This window comes from Aquarana catesbeiana, linkage group LG02 (genome assembly GCF_042186555.1).
Source record: "Aquarana catesbeiana isolate 2022-GZ linkage group LG02, ASM4218655v1, whole genome shotgun sequence".
NCBI lineage: Eukaryota > Metazoa > Chordata > Amphibia > Anura > Ranidae > Aquarana > Aquarana catesbeiana.
The window spans coordinates 412,402,231-412,429,488 of record NC_133325.1 but is presented as its reverse complement, the minus strand read 5'-3'; the positions used below and the strand labels follow the sequence as shown (position 1 = coordinate 412,429,488).

The 27,258-nt window shown below is 40.5% G+C and overlaps 1 protein-coding gene across 3 annotated transcripts in view; it reads left to right on the top strand.

The window, feature by feature from the left end:
* KCNQ4 (potassium voltage-gated channel subfamily Q member 4) overlaps positions 1–27,258 on the top strand; it is a 231,963-nt gene that overhangs the window by 124,465 nt on the left and 80,240 nt on the right. For all 3 annotated transcript variants that reach the window (XM_073615414.1, XM_073615415.1, XM_073615413.1), the window contains exon 2: positions 16,938–17,028. In XM_073615414.1, the coding sequence (XP_073471515.1) occupies positions 16,938–17,028 (91 nt within the window). The remainder of the gene's footprint in view (positions 1–16,937; positions 17,029–27,258) is intronic.

The window sequence follows — 27,258 nt, the reverse complement described above, 5'->3', positions numbered from 1 at the left end:
TTTAGCCCCCAGAGACGCTATTTCACTCCTGGCTGAGGTTATTGCGACCAGGATAGATGCTTTCATTGTCAAGTCCTGCAGCGACACTCCTTTGAGAACTAGTGGCAGGTCCCACTTGGAAAGTGCGGGTGCTCTGGGAGGCCTTAGTTTCACTACAGCCTTAAAGAACTGGATGATTAGTTCGCTAGAGGCCCACTGAATTCCCGTGACAGCGGAAATGGCTGACACTTGGACTTTAAGCGTACTTGCACTTGGTCCCATTTTTTAGGCCCTTCTGCAGGAACTCAAGGATGTGACAGGCTTTGAGTTCTTCCATCCCGAGCCCCGCTGATGCTGCATACTCTTGGAACTTTTGCCAGCTTTTATTGTAGACACTGGTTGTGCTATTTTTGCGGGCCTTCATGAGGGTCTGTACTACTTAAGCAGGGCACCCTAGGTTTATGAACCTCCGCCTTTCAATATCCAGGCCATTAACCTGAGTTTCTCTGGCACTGCGTATTGAACTGGGCCCTGGCTCAGGAGACCTGGCCTTGTCTGTAACATCCATGGCACCCTGACACTCATACGTAAGAGTAGAGGATACCATGAGTGTTTTGGCCAATCTGAGATCACTACCAGTACCGTGATGTCTTCCCGTCTCAGTCTGTTCAGAAAGAGCAGTATTAAAGGCATTGGGGGGGAAAGCGTAAGCTGTCTAAAAGTCCCACTTCGCAGTCAGAGTGTCCACCAGGGCTGCCCTTGGATGAATAGAAATTTGTGCAGAATCTGGTCAGCTTCGCGTTGACCAGAGATGCAAAGAGGTCCATTTCTGGGAGAAAAGACCAGGCTACAAGTTCCCTGAATGATTGTGCCAAATGGGACCATTCTATGTTGTCCACTGTAGTCCTGGACAGGTAGTCCCCCTGGATATTGGCATGTCAGGGTATGTATACTGCTGAGAAGCGAAGTAGGTTCTCTTGAGCCCAATACATTATGGGTTCCACCTCTTCCAGGAGGGACAGACTCTGCCGCCCTCAGCTCCAACCTATTTCCTTTGGTGGTTGAGATCATCTGCCTTGCACCCACTGGTTTCCGCAATGGGCTTCCCATCCTAACTTGCTGGCGTCTGAGGTGATCACTATCCAGAATGTTGGGAGGAGGGAGTGACACTGCAGCAGTTTCTGCTTTTCTTCCCACCAGGCCAGACTCTGTCTCATGGACTGTGTTAGGGATATGTTCTGATACAGATTCTGGGAGTGCCACTGCTGGAGGAACCGATACTGGAATAGACAAGCGTGCCACTGGGCCCATTTCACCATGGGCGTTACTGATGTCACCGTGCCCAACAGCTGGAGGCAGGTCCTGGTGGGGAGACAGTTGGCCGACCTTGCAGACTTTGCCCTTTCTAAGATAGGGGGAATCTTCCCTTCCGGTAGGGACACCATGTTTTTTTGTGTGTCCAGCAGCTGGAACTGATCTAATTGGCTCTTCTCCAAGTTTATGAGCCATTCGAGCTGTTGAAGGGTTGTGATGACTCTGTCGCGGTGAGGCAACAACTTGTAGTAGTCCCGCATCTTCTTAGTTGCGCCACTACTGCCAGCAGGACCTTGGAAAATACCCTGGGTGAGGTTGTCAACCCGAAGGGCAGGCAGACAAATTGGTAGTGAAGAGGGCCGATTGTAAACCTCAGAGTCCACCGAGAGGAGCCAGTCTCCGGGTTGTTTCACCTTCAGGATGGTCTGTAATGATTCCATTTTGAAGTGTTCCTTCTTCACGTGGTTGTTCAGTCACCCAGAGGTCGATCACCGGCCTCCAGTTTCCCAACTTTTACTGTACCAAAAATAGCGGTGAATAAACTCCTGGGAAGCGCTCCCTCTGGGGCTTCCCAGAGGGAGCGTGTTCACATACTAAAGCAGAATCTTCTTTTTCAGGGAGCATGAGGGGAGAGCGGTCAGTACGAAGTTTGTCTTCAGTTTCTCGAGAAACTCCCAGAAATGTCCTATTTTATGGTACAATTTCTGGGGCTCCTGGCCCGCAGGGGTGACTGCCTTCTTCTGTTTCGACCCCGAGGGAGTATTCCAAGGCCTGCGGAACTCCCTCCCTGGCCTATAGGATCTTTCTTCTCTACCTCTTGTTCTGGTGGGCCGGCCAAAGGCCGGATTCTTTTGGTGGAGTAAACCCTGCCCTGGGGAATGAAGCCAGACTTTCCCCCTGTCGCCCTGGCGATTGCTGTATTGAGCTTGTCCCCAAATAGGGACCCTCCCTTGAAGGGGTGACTGCACCAAGCATCATGCGTGACAGGGATTTGATTATGTCAATGGCAGCTTCCGCCATGAACCCTGCTGTCAGCCTCAGGTTGTTGAGTGATGACATTATCACGGTTTTCTACCGATCGCTGGCAATGGCTAATTCTGAATTGTATATCCAGACCTCCATGGCTCTGGAGATTGCTGCCAGGGCTATCGATGGCTTGAATGCCCCTCCTGAGACTGTGTAGACTTTTTTCAGGTCCAAGTCTACCCTCCTATTGGGGATGTCCTTGAAAGAGACTGCATCGTCTAGCGGCAACGTAACAAGCCTGGTTAGATGCATCAGGGCTACGTCGACTAGAGGTGGGTCTTCCAGATGTTTAACATCCTCCTTTTCAAAGGGGTACAACTTGACTAGGCGGCAAAAAAAAAGTGTTTTTCTCTGGCTGCCTCCACTCATCTTCTATTATGCTTTAAATTTCATCCATGAAGGGGAAGGTGAGCCCCTCTCTCTTCCTGTTCTTGAAATAGCGTAGCAGTTTCTTCAGCGGCTCCTCAATTACATCTTCCCATTGTAAGGCCTCCCTGAAATCCTTAAGGAAGGACTGTACCAGGTTGAAATCAAACCCTTTATAACTTGCGTCCTCTTCCTCTCCAGACGAGTCTTCGGATGCTGATCTGGGTAGCGCCTGGGCCTCTTCAGCCCCAGTTCTTAGCTGAGGTGTAGTCACTTGGGACACAGAAGGGGCTTGCTGATGTGACGGCTGCAGCTGTTCAGCAAATTACTTTAGCATATGTTTAAACACTTCTTTCATAAGGGACACCATCTCTCCTTTCCCTGCTTCCTTATCCTTGGTTACCTCCTTAAGGCAGGTTTTGCAAACTGTTTTGCCAGGAAGCGACTCCTTTGGACAAACCCAGCACATCTGGGGCCCAGGTTGAGGATGGTGGGATGGGCTTCGGGTCCTCACAGGGGAGCTACGGCGTCTGGACCTCAACCGATCACGCCGGTCTCTTGTCCTTTCTCTGCACTGGCTACCCCTGGACCTAGAGCGATACCCTTGTTCTGACCGGCTTCTCTCTGAGCAGGGAGATGAATGGTGCCTTGATGAGCTGGCAGGAAAAAAAAAAAAAAAATAAAAGATGTGTGACAAAAATCGGAATACGACCATTCCACGTAGCGGTGGGTGAGCCCCCTTCTCGGCATATGCTGGTCTTTTGGGATTGGCGTTGTCTCATTTGCAGCAATAGGAGATGCAGACTGTTAAGGAAGCACAGGAAGACAGGTCATCTATGGTTCACACAGCCCACTATCTCCACAGCAGGGAGCCCTGCCTACCTCACTTTCCTGCTTGCAATCACAGCAGCGCTAGCACACTGTATCTTGTGAGGCAGCATTATACTGAACCTTCACCAGTTTAAATCCTGTAGCAAGTCGTCTGGCCCTGCCCCCATGACATCTGATTGGTCACTAACTTCACACATGCTCTGTCCACCCGACTTCCTGGAATTACTGTGGAACGCACCACCATCTTGCTAGTCCTGGAGGGCTTGATTGTAGCTGTACAGTGGGATCCCTGGGGCTCCATGGACTGTTGAACATTCGAGTGAAGAGAGACAATGCCACCCCTGCTGCAGACCCTTGGTCCGCTTCTCGATGCCCCGAAAACCAGCCGATGCGTTTAGCGGGCATAATGGGGGCTATGTCCAGGAGGCCCACACTGGACGAATGGCCGGATCATTGATCCAGCAAGGTAGGAGACTGCACCAGGTCCTGACCACATAGAGGAAAGAAAAGGAACGCCTTTCAGGGTGTGGGGGTCAATCTTATGAGTTAGGTCCTGATTGCATGGGGGTGTGCGGGGCCTTACCCGGTGGTGGCTGACATGGAACTGTCAGGAGAAAGAACTTTCTCTTCAATGCACAGTGTTTTTTAAATGTTTTTGTTATTAGTACACATCTCTCTTGGTAGTGTCCAGCTTCCAATGCCTTTTTTGCCAACAGGTTTGCCCATAAGTCCAAAAAATGGCCAGAGTTTACTAACAGGAAGCCCCCACACCCTATAAACTTTAAGGAGATTCAATCCTAACCCTAACTCTCCAACAAGATCTAACAAACCCCCTGCCAATCGAACCTGTACAGATTTGGTTATCCCTAGAATCCATGTACATCAAGTGAGAACAATGCTGAATCACACAGTGTTATGAATGGATGCACTCTCACAACCCAGATCCATTCACCAAGGTTAAAAAAATTGAATAAAAATAAAAAGGAAAAAATAATTATATGTTTTTTCCCTTTTCTGCATTTTTGGTGTCTTTTTTTTATTAGAGGTTGTTTAAAATAAAGGAAAAAACTGTCCATATAATACTTAAAATTTTTAAAGAAACAGTAGCACAAGCATACATGTGGTGTTAAAAATGGAAACGTTGTTGTTTTTGCTACTTTTTAAAATACCTCAGATAACAAAAAGAAAACAACACATATGCATTTTTGTACTTATTTTTGGGGTTTTCATTATTATGTTACTTTCTTTAAATTCACATTAAGTGTGATTTCCATGAGTGAATCTGCCCAGGTTTGATTCTCAGGGGAGGTTGTCAAATATTACTTAAAGTCCGTGAATTCCAAACTTGCATCAAATCAAATTAAAGCATATGAAGGGCACATTTTGATACAAAATTTTGGATATAAGGCTAATAGGTAAGATATTGACAAAAAAGAGCATGAGAAATTTGACACTGCCATGGGGGACATTCAACAGGCAAATGTTTTTTTAATATAGCAGAGAGAATGTCCTTTTAATGCAACCTTGTACCAATACTTTAAATTACATCCTTGGAAGATGGTTTTAAGCTGTATGTGGTGTTACAGAAAAGTACAATTTTCATGAACATCAGTGACACAATATTCTGACATTACATATTTTGGATGTTTAATTTATTTTTTTAATCTTACATTTAGCTTGACTTAAATACAGCATCAGCACCTCAATCTGGTTCATATCAGCTTGAAGTTTTTTAAGTAGTTTTGGCTGCAAAACCAGATTTAAACCAGATTTTTTTTATCCAGTGGCAAATAGGTCTGAATTGACCAGTGGAAGTAGCAGATGCAACAAATGAAAAAGCTACAGGAAAGTTTACTCTTAAAAAAATTGCTAAAACCCTCAACTTCATAGAAATTGACCAATTGCATAACAGTTTAACAATATAGTTTTTGAGCTATGTGTTTTACACTACGTTGTCTTAAAAGCTTAATAAAATGTCAGAACAGAATGCACAAAGCCACTTCAAAGCCACAACCCCACATTCAGCGAACCTCTACCATCTCCATATTGCCAATACCAATTGTTCTAAAAAAATTCAAAATATAGGTTTCAGGTATGTGGTAGAAATTGGGTAGTGTCATGACAGGACAGCACATGAGCATTTGAATTGGCACCAAATAAAAAGAGATAAAGAAGCTTCAAAGGTCAAAATGTAAGAGGGAGAGACAAGGCAGGTTTTATTTTAGAGGGAGAAGCATGGCATTTTTTTATCTTGAAATATATATTAGAGTGTGTTATTTGAGAGGCAATAGCCACAAATATTTTTCAGTGGCTGGACAGTATGTAAGCAGCGTAGTAAGGCTGCAATATAAAGGGTGTAAGGGATTGACAATGCAGGTTTTATCCTAAAGTAAATATTATAGTGTATAATTTAAGAGACAATAGCCACAAATATTCTACAGGGAATAGACAATATACAAGCAGCAATTTGCAGAAATTTGAGTGTTATTGAGAGGCAATAGCCACAAATATTAAACAGTAGCTTGACAGTTCATAAACAGCTTTGTAAGGCCTCAATAAAAGATGGAGAGATGAGACAGGTTTTTCTTTTAAATAAACATTTGAGTGTATTATCTGAGAGACACTATCCGCAAATATTTTCAGTGCCAGAGCACTGGAATAGTGCTACAAATAATTTTCCCTGCAAACATAAGAAATTGTAGCACCTTTACAGTACAAAACACTGCAAAAGGATGTAAAGTTTGGCCCACCAAAAAAGGGATTAACCCTGCAGCAAACATTAGAAATTTGGAGAGTTAGGTCCAACTGTGGAAACATTGTGTGGCACCTTTAGAGTGCCAGAACACTGGAATAGGTTACAAACTTTGAGACACAAAACAGCATGTACTCTGCAGCAAATAGTAAATATTTGGCAGATGAAGTCCCACTGTGGAAACCTTGCATGGCACCTTTTCAATGTGGGAGCACTGGAACAGGCCACACATTTCAATATACAGAGCAGGATCTATCTTTCAGCAAACAGCAAAACTTTGACAGCTGAGATCCAGCTGTGGAAACATGGTGTGGCACCTTTAAAATGCCAGAGTGCTGGTACAAGAATGTATAAATGTGGTGTGACCACCACTTTAGCCCGCAAAACCTGCTTGCCCTCTACTACTCCAATTTGTAGAATCTCCGCTTATAATGGCAGCCATGGCTATAGGGTGAATAAATATGTGTTGATGTAACTATGTAATACTTTACCACACAAATACCTGATGACATGCTGCAAAGGGCAGCTTTGCCTTTGTCAGCATCTCATTTATGCTGCAGAACCCAAAATAAAAAAAAAGACTAAACCCCAACCCTATTTTTTTCAAAATAGCAGAAAATAGATATACCTAGAAAATTGGGAAAAAAAGACTGCAGCTAAACACCAATTACAGTTATTGCTGACACACACAAAAAGGTACATAAAGGACTGTTGGGTTTCAGAACTGTGAACACAGGGGTACACAGGAATATGTCTCCTGCCACACTGCAGTTCACAGCAATTTAGCAAATGATAGCACTGTATAGTAATTCACCCCATACACAGACTGTCATCTCTCCATGAGGGAGCTGGCAAATACCAAAGCACCCATTATTGACCATTGTAAGCCAGATGTTCTAAGTTCAAAGGCTATAGTTACAACAGATTCAGCCAAGTAAAATCCTGCAAGCATGCTATTTGCCTTTACCCATGGTAGAGCCAAACCAGAACCTCATCAATAAACATTATCATTGATCATGATCATTCATGCTGTGATGCCCCCCCCCCCCCCCCCCACACACACACAACTATTTTTTTCATTGTTTTTACCACACATAATTTAGTTTTTTGTTATTTGACTAATTTCGCATTACCAAAAAAAAAAAAAAAAACACACAAAGGTGCATAGACAATAAGCACATCTAGAAACTTGAAAACAATGCTCATTTGTCTTTTTATTGAATATTTTTTATGTTCAGAAACATCAAATATCAGTAAATTACCAAAATTATGTGTTTTGCAATGAAACAGGAATATTAGGTGAGGAAAAATGATTAAGTTGGCTCATGTGCACAGAGTACTACTTCTCTTGGGATATATGATGGATGTAATTCTCAGTATCCATTTGTAGTGCTACCCCTCAAGGAGCTACTCAATTGTTTTGTGATTTCTCTGCACACCTGAAGATTACACACCTCACTTACCCAACACTTACTGTCACACTTTGAGGTATTTCTTAGAATGTATTAGGTCAAGTATAGCCTAAAAGAAGAGAGGTTTAGCAATTTTATTTATGCAAGCAATCAGCAAGTCAATAGTGATACTTTGAGATACACCTGCAGTGTTTTGGCTAAAAGTAATTAACAAAATTAAATCAGCATTTACCTAGAAACAGTATATAAAGATAGTCCTAACTTGGTTTGCCAGCCCCAGGTTTATCCCACTGGCCATTTACAGGCAAATGTGGGGCCCTTGAAGAAAGGACAACTGTTCCCAGTAGAGAAACAGACAACAGATTAACTTGTGCAGTGTTAAGCCCCGTACACATGGGCCAAATGTCGGGAAACATCGGCTGGTTCAATAAAAATGGGCCGAACGGAAAAAAAACTTGTAGTGTGCACCAGGCATTAGTCTCTTACCAGTCCCAGGGCACTCTCTTCTAGGTCTCCGGACATATGCTCTAAATTAAAAAAAGGCCATGGTTAGGTCAGATAGGGATAGAAGTTGCTGATGATCCCTCTCTTTCCTCCCTGTTGAGATAGTCCCTATTTTCCTTCCTTACAAGTGGTGGGAGTGCTCTCTAGTACAGTTTGATCTAACCAGGCATCCAAATTTCTCTATCCCAGGGAGAAGATTCTCAGTCTCTTTGCTTCTCTGAGTTCTCACCCGATAGTGATCAGCAATGGCAGGAATTCTTTTCAAGCAGCAACAGCAGCTCAATTTCTTTCCTGCACATATGCTTGCTTCTAGGACCATTGCCTCACATGTAGCAGTATGATGGCAGCAGCAATCTCTTATCAGTCCTCTTCTCCTGGGCAACACAGCATCAGATAGCTCCAGCAAACCCTGGCCACATACCACTGTTTCCTGTTCACTGCACCAGTGTGGTTCTCTCTCTCAGCTGCTCAGCACAGAAAATGTTTGCGGCAGCACATGGTCCCCACAGTGGCTTTCTCCCTGCATTCTGCAGGCTGGTTTTACAACGCAGTTCCCTTTCTCCAGAAGCCCAGTTTAAACCCCCCCATGCTCTCTTGCATCAGCCAATCACAATACCCCGGACCGAGCCAAGATGGTTGCCCCCTGCAATAGTTCACACTCCCCTTGCTCTTTTGCATCAGCCAATCACAGTCCCCACAGACCCAGCCAAGATGGCTGCCCCCTGCAGTGGAGGCACTCTGTAGATGAGCATTACAAAATGGTCTCCTTGAAGATGACTGCTGTACTTCTGCATTAATGAATATTCAGTTTAACCATGACCACGCTGCAGAAGGATAATACAGCAACAACAAAGGAAGAAGTTCCACAGGAGTTATCAGCTACAGCCCAGGTTACACATTTATGATGTCTATTTACTGATGAGCTGGGTGTAATTCTCATCATCTGTTCTTATTCAGCATGCATGGACAGTGTGCAGTAGCACTTCTTTTTCCTGTGTGCTGAGTGTAATTCTCTGTATCTGGTTTTATTGTGTAATAATGGAAAGTAGCCCCTGTCTTGTTCTTTATGCTAGGCAAAATTTTGAGTATCTGTTCTTTTTTGTGCAGGTACAGACTTTACTCAGAAGCACAAACTGTGTCCTGTATTCCAGGTGTAATTTTCAGTATTTGTTCTTATTATGTTGGATGTTGCACTGTACTTGTTTTGTATGTAATAGTATATGCTATTGCTTCTGCAGGGACGCAATATGGTTACACTTCTTGGGAGTCACTCTTGGCATCTGTTCTTATTCACTACGTGTACTGCAGAACTTCTAATGTCTGTGCAACCTTTTCTCTGCATAATGCTTATAGCAGAACTAAAGTGCTTTTACAAAAAGAAAAAAATGCTAGCATGTAGGCTTTTATCGCTAAATAAACTCTCTACATTTATACGGCCATAAAAGCTTCTGTGTTACCTGCCAATACCTTTTTGATGAATGTACACTGAGCTGCGCATGTACAACTCAGAGTGCATTTTCATCATGCCTTGGGTGCTGGGATAGATTGACTCCTGAGTCCATGCTTACATGCTTATCACACCGCCCCCTCACCGCGGCTCAATGTAGCTAAAAAACGACAGCTGCCCCCATGTTAAAACGAAGCGTTTAGTGTGTGGGCAGTGTGAATGAGCCCTAAACATAACATGTTATATGAGAGCAGGAAACAGAAGAGTGATTTCTGAGAAATACATTTTGCTGCAAAATTGCTATTTTTTTTCTCTTGTTTTTAGAAAGTTTTTTTTTGTGAACAATTCAACAATTTTTTTTTATATTTATGCTTTATGCTTTTTGTGTATTTAATATTTATGTGTCTACTGTTGCTTTGAAATGTTTTATGTGGAAAAACAACTGTCTTATATTGTAATAGTAAAAAATATAATATTAAATAATAACAAGTTGAGTTTGGACCTGTTATTTGAAAGTTTATATTTTCATGCTTTAACTAGAAATCACATCTGTGGTCAGAAAAGGCAACCAAAAGCTGTTGCATGTTGCAGGTAAAGGCTACATCTTCAGACCCATTTAAAAAGCATTCAATACTCACTCCTGGAATGGAATATTAAAGGGGATGTCTATAGATTGTGCACTGTCCTGCATCTGGTGTGAACCAGCCCTAAAAGGTTTACTGTCTGACTTTGTGTGCTGTTTTTTTATTTAAAAAGTCTGTTACCAGTTTGTACAGTAATTACCTAGTGATCCTGCCAGCTATGCAGAGTGGCAATGTTATTGCATGCAGTCTTCAGTCTTTTAAGTAACTCTGTCTTTGAATTTTCCAAATTCATCATCAGGGAGTCGTGAACTTCATCTATTTTTCCCAAGTATTCCTTTCCCCTCGTGACTATTCTGCAGAGCAAAAAATGTTCTACTGTCAGTCACAATCATTGAGCCACCCTGAATGATGTGCAGGAGAGACAGGTGGGGTGGCTCAGAAGACTGAAATAAGAAATAAAATAATGTTTTATATCTATTTTTATTTTTGTGCTCTGCCAGTCATGTGACTAATCATTAAAAAAATGACTGGTAACAGACAGAAGTAACACACTGCAATGATAAGTGCATGATGCATCGCATGCTGAAAATCTGTTCCGCCCACATATTTATCATTGATCACTGATGAACTTGAGGAAGATCAGGTGACCAGCTTACAACTGATCTAAAATAAGGTATTTATAGCAATTTTTTAAAAGCAATATTAGAAACATCATTTTAGGCTAGGTTCACACCGCTGCAATATGATTTGATCTGGCTTTCAGTGCGACTACGTAGTGCTACTTGGATGCAACCTTGATAAGGTTTATATATTCAAAGATGCCAAAATCACACTGGAATTACACCAAAGTAATAAAGAAGCCTTTTCCAAAATTGCTCGCATTGATGCAAACGAACACCATTGAAAACAATGTAAAGAGAAAAAAATAAAGGTGCCTCTGAGTGTAGACTGTAAATTGAGTTTAATCAAAGCACAGTGAAATATCACTCACATTTCTGAGGTTAAAAGCAGGCACATCATAAGGCTCAAAGTCTGGTGTGTGTGGGTAGTCAGGGGCTCGCATTAGAGCTGTCACTGCCACTTTTCTTACTGTCTCGACCAACTAGGTGGTGGGTAGATGGGAGAAAGCAGGGAGCGAGGGCTGGGACACAAGATGGACTGTAGCATCGGGCGCAGTGACATTCCCGGATGTACTTGCGATGCGTTTCAGAGCATACACACTCAGAGATCGGGAATGGTGCATGCTCCTTTGTCAAGCTTCTGCTCCCCTATAAGGTTGGCCATGAATTGTGGACTACCCCCTCTTGTGTTTCTAACTTGGATGGTAACATAACAAATAGGACCACATTGTTATCGACTTCCACCTTCCAGACTACAGCATATAAGTGAGAATTATCCTTACTTTGTGCTAACTCTAGATACTTGTATCTATTGAAAACAATGTGATTTCCCTTATGTGATTCTGTGCGACTCAAGCCACATCTGAAGTTGCACTAGTGTGAAGCAGACCTTAATAATAATATACATTACTCTAATATTTATGTATGTTCATATGGGTAACCCTTTGAAACCATGCCAGTGATGGGAACCTCCTAAGTGCTCTGTCTGTGAGACAGTAATGTTATGGCACAGCAGCTCCCAGTGCATTGTCATTGAAATGTGCTTGGTTGTCCTGGAGCACTGGTTGTCTTTGACCTTAGTAAATGCTGGTTTGTTTTGTAGTTACTTTAATGACTCAAGTACCACTTTACCTATATAAAAAAGAACCTAACCTAAGCTTTCTTGCTCCTGTTTGACTTTTTTTCCTTTAGAAATGTCATTTTGTGCAGGGACTGTTCTAAACACAGGAAAAATGCGCCACTTTACAAGCATACTATAGACACACCCCAGGTATGAAATTTAAAGGAAAAATTAAATAAATAACTGCGCATCAAAATTAAATAATATTAACCATCTAAGCTGCAGAGTCCTATATGTGACACAAACACACAGAAATCAAGTGAGAAAAATACTGACTCGCGCTCAAAACAAAAAACTAGCATGTGTATGACTGGAACAAAGTACTCAGCCAATAATAGGTAAATATTGTGAAAACATATAATAAATGTGACAAACTTGGTATTAGATTGAAAAAATGATCCCACTTCCCCTTAAAGGACTATATTCAATGGCAAATCAAATTCGTACATAAACCATAAAAAATAACAGTGTATATAAAGGGTAATGTCTTAATTTAAAGCAAAATGAAAAAAAAGGAGAGAGGAAAGTCCATATGCAAAAAACACCCTACAAGTGCTGTGGTAATGTAAAAAAAGAGTCCAATTAAAATGAAATGAAATCCCAGATGTGTGGGTCCACCACCGTAAATGAAGTGACTGGCCGCTTACCGGAACCCCATGGACTCTTTTTTTACATTACCACAGCACTTGTAGGGTGTTTTTTGCATATGGACTTTCCTCTCTCCTTTTTTTTCATTTTGCTTTAAATTAAGACATTACCCTTTATATACACTGTTATTTTTTATGGTTTATGTACGAATTTGATTTGCCATTGAATATATTCCTTTAAGGGGAAGTGGGATCATTTTTTCAATCTAATACCAAGTTTGTCACATTTATTATATGAAATTTAAAGGAATATTTCACTTTTATTGTTTCACTTTAAGCATTATTAAAATCACTGCTCCCGAAAAAAATGCCCATATTTAAAACTTTTTTTTTCATTGATACATGTCCCCTGGGGCAGGACCCGGGTCCCCAAACACTTTTTATGACAATAACTTGCATATTAACCTTTAAAATTAGCACTTTTGATTTTTCCCATAGACTTTAACGGTGTTCGTGTGTTCGAACAAATTTTTTGCCTGTTCGCATGTTCTGCTGCAAACCGATCCAGGGGGTGTTCGGCTCATCCCTATTCCTGAGCTGTGGGTGACCCTGTCAAAACTTGATGGAAAAATCAGGTGCAGTTAATGTTCAAGTATTCAGGCAGCCAAAGGTGTAACGACTGACTGAATAAAATAGCTGGATCTGCAGATTCCTCTGTCTACGCTATTTAAAGTGGCTGGAGGAAACTATTGATTTTCTCCTGTTCAGCCCACAGAGCCGGCTTTGGGGCAGCGCAATCATTTAGTAATAAGCACTTTTGCCTTGCAACACTGTGGTCTCCAGTACAAATCCCAGTCAACACACTGTTTGCATGGAGTTTGCTTGTTCTTTTTGTACTTACAGATTTCATTCCACACTTCTAAAATATTCTAGTAGGTTAATTTACCCTAGTATGAGTGACATTGGGATCTTAGATCTGCTTTAGGGTAAAGACTAATGTGAATACACAGTATCTAAAGAATCGTGTAAAGTGGTAGCTATATTTAATAATAACAGGTACTTTTATATTTTTATAAATATAAGTTAAAGCTGTCTTTTAATAAAAAATCAAATGCAAAGTTCTGTATATAAGCCATTCAGTGTGTACTAGGGGAAAGGGTAGAAGAAGCAGTGGGAGAGTGAATAGTTTGGAGTGTGTTGTTATATGTGTTTGTTGGCAAAGCATTCTGCAATACACAGTAAGGGTTTGTAATTTTAGTAGTACAGATGGCGTGTGTATAAATTCCATCTCTGACTATGCAGCTGATGTTTTTGGATAAGTGATTTTGCAACTATGTACCCCTGTGCAGTCAAGTTCCTAAGTCTTGTGTTCAGCTGCTTCACAGCGTAACAAATCAAGAGCATACAGCAATTGTCTCTGTTACTGGCTTTTACAAATATTTGGATGGGATTTTCTTCATCAGAAATATGACAAAATAGTTTGGTTCTCATAGGAAATAATCAACTTTAAGCTAAATGGTTTTTAAACATGCTTGAGTTCCAATCCTTTATAAGCATATTTAAAAAGGTAGTGATTAAAGGCAATCTGTCACCAAGAAAAACAGAACTTGGACATGCACCAGTCACTAATTAGATGAAGTCACATGTTTTTCTTGAGTCTCTCAGTGACCAGATTAATGTTACAGTGTAATATAAAAATCTGCACATAGCCATGTTAAAAAAATGCCTGCAATCTGCAGGAAGAGAGCAATGTCTAAAGTTCCCGACCTTTGTAATACAGTCAGAGATGTAAAAAAAAGGCATCAAAACGATTGGTTTTACACATCTTATTGCTCAGCAGGGATTGCAACAATGTACTAAAAGACATTCATTTTTTATTGTGTTATGTCTACTAGTTTTATATGTAACATATGTATCACTGCCCCCGTAGGGGCTGCTGAGTATAGTCTTCCCTAGGCCTCCCTCTGATTGTCCTGCAGCCAGACACTTGGGTGCTCATTATCCAATGAACAGTCTAGGGCAGTGGTGGGGAAACTTGGCAGCCCAGAAGTTTTGGAGCTACATTTCCCATGATGCTCAACTACACTGCAGAGTGCATGAACATAATGGGAAATGTAGTTCCAAAACATCTGGGGTGCCAAGGTTCGCCATCACTGGTCTAGGGTAATTTTTTTTTTGTATTTATTGGTAGAACTTGGATCGGAGAAGGGATTAGTGGCATACTCCAACTTGAACTATACACAGATGAGGACAACTCTCACTTGACTCCATTAAATTAAATTGGATAGCAGACTCTTACTGGACCAGACTATAGCTGTGTGGAAGAATAAGTAATTTGCTTGCTCTGGCAGCAGACACAATGCACCACTCTTCTTCACGACACTCACGAGTACCCCTCACAGGACAGTCCCCTAGACGCAGATCTGTACTCACAGTAGCCAGGAACAGATCCTTGTAGACACGCCTTTCTCCTAGTCAGCTCTACAGGACATCTAGGTTGCAGCTCCGGCCCTCAGGTCGACCACTTATGGCCGCATGGCAGCCTGTACTAAGGAGGTAGGGTGGCAGCCCCCCCTTTTGAAACCCAACTCTCCAGCCAAAGATCCCGAGCACATGTGTTCTAGACATATATACACTTACCCAGCGTGTCTTGAGGCACCTTCCTCTGCCAATGACCAGGGCTGTAACTATGCCTATTCTCCCATTTGTCAGGTTTCCTCCCACTGTCCAATATGCCTCATCCTATTGGACCAGTGAGAAACAGGCAAACAATATGAGCAGCATCTGAGCACACTTGAGCAGACCCTATCAATGGATCACTACTCCCTGGTAGGAAGAGAGCACCTAAATTTACCTAACAGTCCCCCTTTTAGGAATGGAAACCCAAAAAACTATACTTTCTCTAGCACCTACCTAAAAGGGTGCTACACATATATGCTTTAAAGGTATAGAGACCTCACTTACAGAAAGATATTGAGAAAATAGAACGAGTCCAGAGATGGGTAATAAAAATGGTGATATGTGTGGAGGATAAAACATATCAGGTGAGACTTTAGGAACTAAAGCATCGCACCTAAACTGGCCGCGGATCAAACAGCAACGCTGTCCGTCCCTGTTCTCCATTTCAGGGACGAATCGGGGCAGAATCTTTGCCTGAATTCGGCCCTGAAACGGAGGCAAAGATGCACAGCGTTTCTGTGCAGTGTGCTCCGCAGCCGCCCTGGAGACATGTGAACCGGCTCCATAGAGCGCCGCTCATATTCTCCTGCTATGCGAATTGGATGTGGGTAAACCCAGGTGTGAACCCAGCCTTAATCTGTACAGTCTGGAGGAAAGAAGGGAAAGGGGAGACGTGATTAAAACCTTTAAATACATCAAGGGGGTATAAGGTTCAGGAGGGCAATTTCTTCAATATGAAACTAAAATCAAGAACACAGGGACATGACCTCAAACTAACTGGAGGAAAGTTCAAAACTAATCTTAGAAAGTATTATTTCACTGGAAGGGTAGTTAATGCTTGGAATAAACTTCCAGCAGAGGTAGTGAGACAGTCAACAGTAAATGGCTTCAAACATGCCTGGGACAAACATAGATCTATAGTCAGACAATAAAGTTAACAAAAAACAAACAACAACAAAAAAAATGATTGCGATGGACTAATCAGTCAATTTCTGCTGTCACTTTTCTATGTTTCTAAGGGTGATGATTATAATGATTCATATTAGTTAAATTTAAATGTAACCAGTTTCCGTCTATTATTTTTATATAAATCAGTTGGGGCTCACAGCGTAATACTGTGCCGGCTGAAAGCCATGTACTGTATCAGCCTCAAGCTGTGTTTTGTGCTCCCTCTTTTGGCCATTTGGAGGTAATGCAGACTGCGGAAGGATTTATGACACTGAATAGTATGTGTAGGTGTAATAAGTACACAAAGCAGATGTATGGTTGTGACTAAATTAAATATTTGAATAACAATGCATGTTTTTCTGAATATCAGGCTGACAGCAAGCTTCCCAATACAAGGGGATTATTTTACAACGTAATTTGATTTAAACATATATTACCTATTATTTCTAACAGCTCTATGTTCTTCTACTGAATGTATTTTAAAATAGAATCCATATTACTACAGCAATTGCCTACTTAGTATGGCAATGCGATAAATAATGATGATGTAAATGTGTGGAGTAACAAAAACGCATTTTCGATCACACATTATCATTTATTATTGCAATTCCTTATTGAATAAGGAACCCTATAATACATTTTCCGCTACTGTTATCGTTTGTATTAATAGTAAATAATAGTAATAGAAAAGTGATTGCAATGGTATTCCTGTGTGTAAAATATATACTTCATAAATATGTGTGTTTAATGCCCCTCTTCTCTTTACAGATTCGTCCTTGTATTCAGCTGCCTGGTGCTCTCTGTATTTTCCACAATTCCCGAATTTCATAATTTATCCAACAAAGGCCTGTTTATACTGGTGAGAAGTCTATATTTCTCCTCTTTCTCTCTGTCCATCTACCTTTTTCTTTATTACCTTTAGTATCCTTTAATAACTACTATCCCCCTCCTACGTTTGAACCCATGCTCCACTCCTTGTTTGGCTGAGTCTCTGAAGCTGGTTAGACTTTATACAATTTTGTCATACAGGACCAGACTGTGTATAAACTGTAAAATGGTTGAGTATCCCTGCTATGCGTCTTTGACATTTCTTAAACAGCGGATAAAGCAAAGCAATGTGTCATGTAGTTACAACCATGCTTAGGCCAGTGGAGCTATTTTGCTACGATGTAAAATCACAACACTGTCACACCATGGCCAGAATTATGCTTCCCAAATATAAACTCTACATATGTACTAATTTTCCTCTCCTCCTATGCCTCCCTTAGTTCTAGCTGCTTGCTATCATTAACAGGAGAGTAAGTTAATTGGATTTTTACATACATTTTTGTATAATGGAAAATTTGATTACTTTTGTGGGTATTTTACGTTAAACTAGCCACTCCTTGCAATGATAACTCAGAACGGTGTATTTTGATCAATGTTTTCTATCAGAGGGGTAGATCTCAGAGGATTACAAGATCTTTCCACCTTGAAATTTACGGCATCGATTGTTTCTTACTTACACATTCTTACATTTAAAGGCAGTTTTTATAAAGAAAAAAATGCAGAGCTATTTATGCTGTGAAAATGCATATGCATTTGTTCTGTGTGAATGGGGGTATAAAGAATGTTGTTAGGTTATTTTCGCTCCAGGTTAAATGTAATTTATTCATTAAAATAGAGTGGTTCGGGAAAATTATGCATTATAGACACTAGATACAGTAGCGCTGACTAGCATAGTAAGTATTTATTTTCTATGATAATCAGCTCCATCTAGTGGCCATAATACTACATTATCTTTATTCTTATAATTAAAAAACATTTCAGCTGGAGAGAAAATAGTCTAGTAACATTTGTTTTTGCCCCCATCTGCACAGAAAAAATGTACTTGAAGTGTCACAGACGATATACATTATATTAACAAAAGTATTGGGACGCCTGCCTTTAAACGCACATAGACTTTAATGACATCCCAGTCTTAGTCCGTAGGATTCAATATTGAGTTGGCCCACCCTTTGTAGCTACAACAGCTTCAACTCTTCTTGGAAGGCTGCCCACAAGGTTTAGGAGTGTGTCTGTGGGAATGTTTAACCATCCTTGCAGAAGCACATTTGTGAGTTCAGGCACTGATATGGACGAGAAGGCCTGGCTCGCAGTCTCCACTCTAATTTATCCCAAAAGTGTTCTGTCAGGTTGAGGTCAGGACTCTGTGCAGACCAGTTGAGTTCCTCCACCCCAAACTCGTCAATCTCTCTGCGCTGCAACTCCTCCCATATAAAATAGTGTAAAGTTCCTGGTCCTTTTTTCCCCTACTACCACAGTCTGAGTCAGCACTGGGAAATTCTCTGATGCACCTCCTTTTGGTTGCTGGATGCACCGCACTGGAGGCATAGCTAACGGGGTCAACCTAATGGGAAAAAGCTGTCCATCCCCTAACTAGGTGGCTTTGATTTAATGCATTGTTTGCTGAAACAAGCAAAGCACATCACCTCACACTTGCGCACAACAGTCATGTGCTCTAAAGCACTCCTTATTTTGTCCCCCCTCTTGTGCACTCTGGGGGGCAGGAGGAACTCTGTCACCCCACAAGAGGGAGCCAGCCTGTATTTCATGTCTGGTCCCTGAATTTCAACTGGTTGTGTGCCAAATAGATATTGGTTGCCACACTGTCAAAAACAACATCAAAAGAGAAGGGGTTGTTTACCTATTTATCAATTCTTCCAAGGTGGCAATTGCATTTATGTGAGGAAGCCATTCCTGGTGTTGATTCCCAGTGCCACAGTACCATGGATTTGGTTGCATTTAGTAAATAGGGTAGGAATCTGCAACAAAATGTATTAACACTTTGGCGCTGGCACCTCCTGGCCCTTTAAAGGGTTTCAGATGTCAGGAGGCAGGGCGGGTTTTCTGATCATGTGACTGCCAACATTGGCTGTCACAGCGGTCACATGATTGGAAAGCTCCCGATTGCTAGTATGCATCAGGAGCTTTCCAGTATCTGCCAGCTACCATGCTGGAAGCACACTCTGAGCACAGTAAGTTGTTTTAACAGGGTTGCATATATGCAGCCGCTCTGCGTTTTTTTTTTTTTCAACAAAAATGAAGCTGCTCTTTAATTAAAGAAGTCCCTATAGTGGGGAAGAAGGGAGGCAATACCTCTTAACTCATTGTTAGGAAAAATATGTGCTCAATATGATGGCAATATATTTTATTGTTGTTCCAGTCCACTATGCACGTCAGATGGCTTGCCTAGTAATATATTTGAATGTTGGGAAAGCCAATGCCTCCTGTCAGTTTGGGCATAGTAAGGGTTAGCATGCTGATTTGGGGAGGTTTATAGTTGGATATGAACCTTCAAACATATCTTGAATAGTTGAAAAAAAAAATGGTGTTGCGGAGGTGAATAGGTATTGTTTGAAAAAAAGTTGAGGAGCCTTGGAACAGCATTCATTTTTAAGATGGATGCTCATCCAAAACACGGAAATAGTGATAGTAGGCCCCAGTTTAAAATTCAATAAATCAAAATGAGAGTGCTTTATTTCACAGACAAAATTATTAAGTACAGCACTTTTACTAGGCTACATTTTGAATAGGACACATACCAGCTGACAATAAAGTCAACAACAGATTGTATTCAACTAAATAAGGTCACCAAAATATTGTAGTAACTATATTCACAGTTTGCACTAGGCTGCTTTTCGAACATAGCCCACACCAGCCATCCTTTAAATAAAAATTAAAAAATCAACATTAAAGTGAATTTATTTAATATTGTAGTGACTACATACACAATATTTAATTGTATTTATTTATTTCAGGTGCTTATATAGCGTCATTAATTTACACAGCGCTTTACATATACATTGTACATTCACATCAGTCCTTGCCCTCAGGGAGCTTACAATCTAAAGTCCCTAACTCACATTGATATACACATACTAGGGTCAGTTTAGACAGGATCCAATTAACCTCCCAGAATAATTTTGGAGTGTGGGAGGAAACCAGAGTACCCAGAGGAAACCCATGCAGGCACAAGAAGGACATGCAAACTCCAGGCAGGTAGTGTCATGGTTGGGATTCAAACCAGCGACCCTTTTGCTGCTAGGTGAAAGTGCTAACCACTACCCCACTGTGTTTTTTTCATGGGAGAGTGCATGTGATCAGTACAGTGCCAATCAGCACTGTCCAGACAGAGGGTCAGGGGTCCTGCAGCCTGATAGGACAATCATGGGAAAATGAAAACTGCTCCTACAAGCTTTACTAGGAACTGATAGAAGTCATAAGACTGCTTTATACTGCTGATGAGAAAAGGTGATTAGTTGTTCATATTTACTAAAATGATTGCATTTCCATGTTCTGTGTACTGTGGGAGTCCAGATATAGTGAATGCAGGGTCCTGGGTTTAGTAACGTTTAATCACATTCAGTAGGCCCCATTTTGAATAGGAGAGACATTGGTAACTTTCAATTAAAATAAACAACATTAGAGTGTATTTATTTCATTTAAAAAGCCACTAAAATATTGTAGTGACTACATGCACAATATTTAATCACTTTCAGTAGGCCCCATTTTGAATAGGAAAGACACTAGTTAACTTTTAAAAACGCCACCAAAATAATGTAGTGACTATCTGCACAGTATTTCATAATTTTTACTAGGCCACATTTTGAACAGGAGAAATGCTCATCTTCCAGAGAGCAAGCTCAGGAGGCACGGAGAGCAAGCTTAAGCTGTAGCGAGAGCATCATCCCCTCAGCTGGCTCTGTTACAAAAGGAACCTCATAGATTGTATCACTAGTTGAATAGCCTAGCTGTAGATAGAAAGTGCACATTTCATTATATAATTTGGCCTTGACATTACATAGTTTCTTAAAGTTCTGTATGTTATTGTAAATGTGACTACAAACACAAAGGAAAAAAAAAACACATTAAATAGCTATGATAAAAAAAAAATGAGTAGTAAAGCAGAGAAGGCGAGGAAATAGTTTATTAGAGCTGATTAAGATACCATGTAGGCACAATTTTGTGTTTCAATAAAATAAAAAAAATAAAACACACATACAATATCTCAGGGGTGTTCTCACTTTTGTTGCCAGCGGTTTAGACATTAATGGCTGTGTGTTGAGTTATTTGGAGGGGACAGAAAATTTACACTGTTATACAAGCTGTACACTCACTACTTTACATTGTAGCAAAGTGTCATTTCTTCAGTGTTGTCACATGAAAAGATATAATAAAATATTTACAAAAATGTGAGGAGTGTGCTCACTTTTGTGAGATACTGTATATAATATATATATATATATATATATATATATATATATATATATATATATATATATATATTTATATACATACAAACACATTTTCACTTGGTTGGTTTAATAAATGAGCATATACAAAGTATGTGCAATAAATTACAGATACTTACAGGTTTATATTATTAAACAGTGCAATGTCTAAATAATCTATCTATCTATCTATCTATCTATCTATCTATCTATCTATCTATCTATCTATCTATCTGTCTGTCTGTCTGTCTGTCTGTCTGTCTGTCTGTCTGTCTATCTATCTTGCTAGCTAGCTATCGCACTCACACAAACATAAAGAAATTATTTTTTTTTGTACTGGACTTCTTCAGTGAACTAGATGCTGATTGATTGCTCTACAAATATTGAATAAGGCCATTATATCTATTCTACAATTTCCTAAATGAATGGTAACTAATGCAATAGAAGTTTGGAAGAACAAGCAAAACAATTTAAGAATGAGAGTGCAGTATCAGCCATAACAGACCTTTTAGCACAATTCCCAGGTTGCCCAAACAGCATTAAATGATTCAAGCTTGTTGTTCAAACTGGCTGAAAGATATTCCATATGTCTTACATGAGGTATTTTTCTGTGAAGACTGAAAAAAACAAACGGGTAGATGCTGTCAGGATGTGATGAATCAGTAAAGTGACCTTGTCCTTAGGTAATGGGCATCCAAGACAGAAATGCAATGGTATATAATATTGCTGGTTATTAGAGTGCTTAGGACTAACTTGGTTACTTATAAGAAAGCGCATGCCTGTGTAATATGCTGAATAGAAATGATTTTTATTCTCACCCTTTTAACAGCAAGAGCCACTTACTGACCTTTCTTCTATTAGTAAAGGCTGCCTTTATAGAAGTTTTGTGAGGCACATATAGATTCCTAAAAAAAAACCCCAAAAAACTGGTACAGAATTAGAGCCAAGGATCTAAACCTTTGGGCCCTGTCACAATTCTGTTATTGTCTGTGTCTTATTTGTATAGATTTGCCACCACTTCCCGTCCCAGTGATACAGAAAATGAGGGAAATCTCCTATACTGGAACAGAGACAGAAGTAAAAACCTTTTTACTGGACTAAAACAAGTAGAATGTGGTATCAACAGAAACATTTTCCATGCCATATACAGTATAATAGCTGTTTGGAGGAGAAAGTGTTTTTAATATGTAAAGAATTTTTTTGCAGGGCAAAGGGCTAGGAAGGGGCGAATGAACATCAGGGCCTCTCCTTTTTCAATAACAGAATGTCTTGTATTCTGGAAAAGACTACAGGACATTTTATGAATGGAGGAAGAGGGACAGCAAGCCATGTTCTTCTTGACTGTATGAGAGATGGAACTGTGATTGTAAGTTTGGGTTTTATTAAAGCTGCAGCATCCACATATGAAACACCCGTCATTATAGGTAATTAATTGGTTCATAGTAAATGTCAAAAACATTTTTTTTCCTTGAGTCCTGCTTTAAATTCATTGCATTGGAGAGAGGGGGTTCGAGTGATCTTTCCTTTTACACCAGATGGATTCATTTATTTGTACATCGGCTTTTATCCTGGAGCGCAGCACCTCTTTTTTTCTACAATGATTATATCTTTTTTATTATTTATATACAAATTCTTTCTAAGAAGATAGCAAATCAGTAGCTTTTTACTTTCAGACTGTTTCCTATAGGCAAGATGAGCCACTTCTGTGACTTACTCAGTTGTATGTTTAATTCAAGTGTTAGCTATTGATCTCTGTAAAAAAAAAAATAAATAAATAAAGAAGCCTTTTAACCCCTTCCTGCCTAAACCTTGTTCTGACATTTGTTGCTTACAAGTTAAAATCTGTATTTTTTGCTAGAAAATTACTTAGAACCCCCAAACATTATATATATATATATATTTTTAGCAGAGACACTAGAGAATAAAATGGCAACCATTGCAATATTTTATGTCGCACAGTAATTACGCAGCAGTCTTTCAAATGCAAATTTTTGGGGAAAAAATACACTGTCACGAATAAAAAAAAAAAATGAAACAGTAATGTTAGCCCAATTTTTTTTTGTATAATGTGAAAAATGATGTTATGCCAAGTACATAGATACCTAACATGTCAAGTTTTAAAATTGCGCACACTCGTGGAAAGGCGACAAACTACCTAAAAATCCCCATAGGCGACGATTAAAAAATTTCTACAAGTTACCAGTTTAGAGTTACAGATGAGGTCTTGTGTGAGAATATTGCTCTCGCTCTAACGATTGCCAGGATACCTCACATGTGTGGTTTAAACATTGTTTACAATTGTGGTTGCTCCAGCGCGTGAGCACGGAGGGATGGGGTGCTATACATTTTTTTTTAATTATTTATTTTATTTTATTTTATTTTTTTTACACTGTTCCTTTGAAAAAAAAATTCAGATCACTTTTAATGCTGTCAGAAGGAAAGTAAACATCCCTTGTGACAGCAATAGTCAGTGACAGGTACTCTTTATGGAGAGATCTGGGGTCTATAAGACCCCAAATCCCTCCTTTGCACTTAAAAGTATTCAAAACGTGAAGTTTGGCTGTTTTGAATGTGGTCATTTTTTAAAATTTGGTGCCTTTAAGTCTTCTGTAAATCGGAAGTGATGTCATGACATTGCTTCCCAGTTACTAGATCCAAGTCCCGATTGAAGCTAAATTCCAGCTTTGTTTGGGTCTCCAGCCAGCCAGTGGATATGCCAGCTGGTCGCTCGGGCCTCCTGGTGGGACAGGAGAACCACGAAAGGCAACGGGAGGGGGTCATCCCCTCCCACTGCGTGGGATAAGAGCCAAGCAGCTTTTTAGCCGCATCAGTTGTTATCTCAAGAAAGCTCTAAAAACGGTACCAGGGTGATGTGTGCAGCTGCACGCATCACCCCGGTACAACCCCCTCAAGCCGAGACCACATATTTGCATACGGTTGGCGGGAAGGGGTTAAAGAAAAACTATTATGCCCCGTACACACGGTGGAAAATGTTCGATGGGAATTTGTTGTCGGAAATCATCACCGCGTTCTTGACGTTCGGAATTTCCAACAAGATTTGTGTGACCGTGTGTATGCAAGACAAGTTTGAGCCAACATCCGTCGGAAAAAATCCATGGTTTTTGTTGTTGGAATGTCCGATCGTGTGTACAGGGCATAACAGTGTCCATTCAAGATAAAGTTATCAAAGTTACTCTGTTGAAATCTCCTCTCCACCACCTACTGATACTCACCTTTACGGCAATCTTCTCCTTTATAACTGGCACAAGAATCCCCAGTTTCAGCTGGTATGGGACACTAAGAGCAGTGACATAACTGCTTCTGTCACGTGGCAGTGCTTTGGCTTAGCAATTGGTTGCTAGACCTAAGCCCTGTCACAAGGGAGAAAGCCACAGGCTCTCCTATACCCAGAAGCACTGGGTATTGTTGCCATCTGAAGGAGTGGAAGAGGAGTATTGGCAAGGAGAGTATCAATGGGTCTGGATGGCCCCTTTACACAGGCACTGTCATTCTGTTCTAAATGGGCAATAAGTAGCTTACAACTACTATGCAATCCATTATCGAGATCTGTACACTTGCACACACCTCACTCAGTATCCCTGTTATGTGAGATCTGCGGTCCAGTTTATAACATCACACCTTATGCCTCTATATCATACAAGCAAAACACACTGTCTCCAGGCAGTGTGGCTTCCAGGTACACTTACAAATGCATGCAACAAAATTGTAATCGAAAATTGTTGAGACAGTGTCAATGTTTTTTTTTTTTTTTTTTTTTTTTTGCTGGCTAGCTGGTATCAGTGCTAGGCATTTTTTGTACTGTTTGCTGTGTACAGCCTATGTCACTTCACCACACTCTATGCTTCTCCCTTAAATAGTATCCCAGGCTGTTTAGGCAAAATTACTAAACATTTTAGTATTTTGCTACATTGAGCTGCAGTGTCTGTTGAAGCGGAATTAAACACCACTATATATATTTTTTTTAAATGGGCCCCCAGGAGCTTTATGTCATGAAGTGCTAGAATACACCACATATTATGGCAGACTTACCTGTCAAATGAAGCCCTCCAGTGCTGTGCTATCAGCGCTTCAGCTGGTCCCAGGCACTTTTCACCTTCTCCCAGTCTTCCTTCCAGGTTTCCTCTGTACAGCTGCTGAAATGGCCAGGCCATGATGATGTCAATTCCGCACATGTGCACCGGAGGCACTTCATCACTGCACAGAGCAGTTTTGTAAATGTATTCTGAGCTGGAGGCAGTACTGGCAAGGAGACACAATTATGACCGAAGAGACGACTAGGGTGTTTCTGTCAGTATTTTTTTTTTAAAAGGTTAAATTTTCAAAGGTTAAATTCTACAATAAGAATCCAACATATTTTACAGTTGATTGCACTAAGCTGCTAAGGTGAAGTTATAAAGCACAAAATTATATATTTTTTTTACAATAAAGGTCAATATAATTACTTGAGAATATGTATTTAAAATGGTCGTAAAGGCTAAAGTTTTTTTTTACCTTCATGCATTATATGCATGAAGGTGAAAAAAACCTTCTGTGTGCAGCTCTCCCAGCCCCCCCCCCCCAGTACTTACCTGAACTCCATCTCGATTCAGCTATGTGCATGAGAGCCTCGGCTGCCATGGGACTCCCTCTCCTCATTGGCTGAGACAGCAGCGGGAGCCATTGGCTCCCGCTGCTGTCAATCACAGCCAGTGAGCCAATGAGGAAAGATCAGGGGGCATCTTATGGATGCATAAAGCAGGGCTCAAGAGATAGCAAGAGTCTTGCTATTGAGGGCACTGGTCAAGGAGAGGAGCCAGGAGCGCCGGCTGGAAACCCGAGAAGAAGAGGATTGGGGCTGCTCTGTACAAAACCATTGCACAGAGCGGGTAAGTATAACATGTTTGTTATAACAAAGCTGAACCTTTAATACCACTTTAAGATGACTGGTGTTATAAAACTTACACACATTACAATCTAATGTTACAACCCCTTTAAGAAGACTGTACACATTACAATCTGATTGCACAATCCCTGTGCAGTCTCTGATAGATTTACTATTTAGGCCACCCTAGACAATCAATTCTGTTAGTATCCATCAGATAAATCTATGTTTGGTGGTAGATCTACTAGGAAATTTTAAACCCAGTGTTTTTTACTATCTCATGGAAGATTTATGGTACGTACGTGAACCCAAATATCTTTAGATTTCTGAATTGTTTTATCTAAATTGAGTAGATTGCACACTTAGATTCTAACATGTGTGGCCTGTCTTCTTCGAATTTTCCACATCTGCTAACCTTTGCAAGTCCAACTCTAATCCAAAGTAATTTAATAGGACCATTCCAAATTACCTGTTCAACGTATGGGAACACATTTGGTGGTAAAATTAAAAATGTGCGCTGTGGCTTTTTTTGCCTAGTCTGTTTTTTTTTTCTGTTTAGAATAATTTTTTAGAACTTCCAGTACCCTACTTTGTATGCCTCAAATAGCTGACGTCAGGAGTCCTCACTCAGGACGCGAAGTCTAAATTAAGAAGTCCTTGTGTCTCTCCTTTGATGAAGCACAATTGTCTTTGTTTGTGAAAAAGGTGCTGGAGATAGCAAAGGACACAATGCTGATGTTTGGGAAACTAGACCTACCCTGTACTATTAAATCAATATGATGGAGAGGGGATCAGTGTCAATTACTTGTCCGTCATAACATAAGCTCTCCTGATCTTCCTGTATGCAACTGCAAAGGAAGGAAAATATTACTCTGTAATGTTATATTACACGTACAGTAAACTTCCATGATGACAAGCATAAAGTTATATTTTT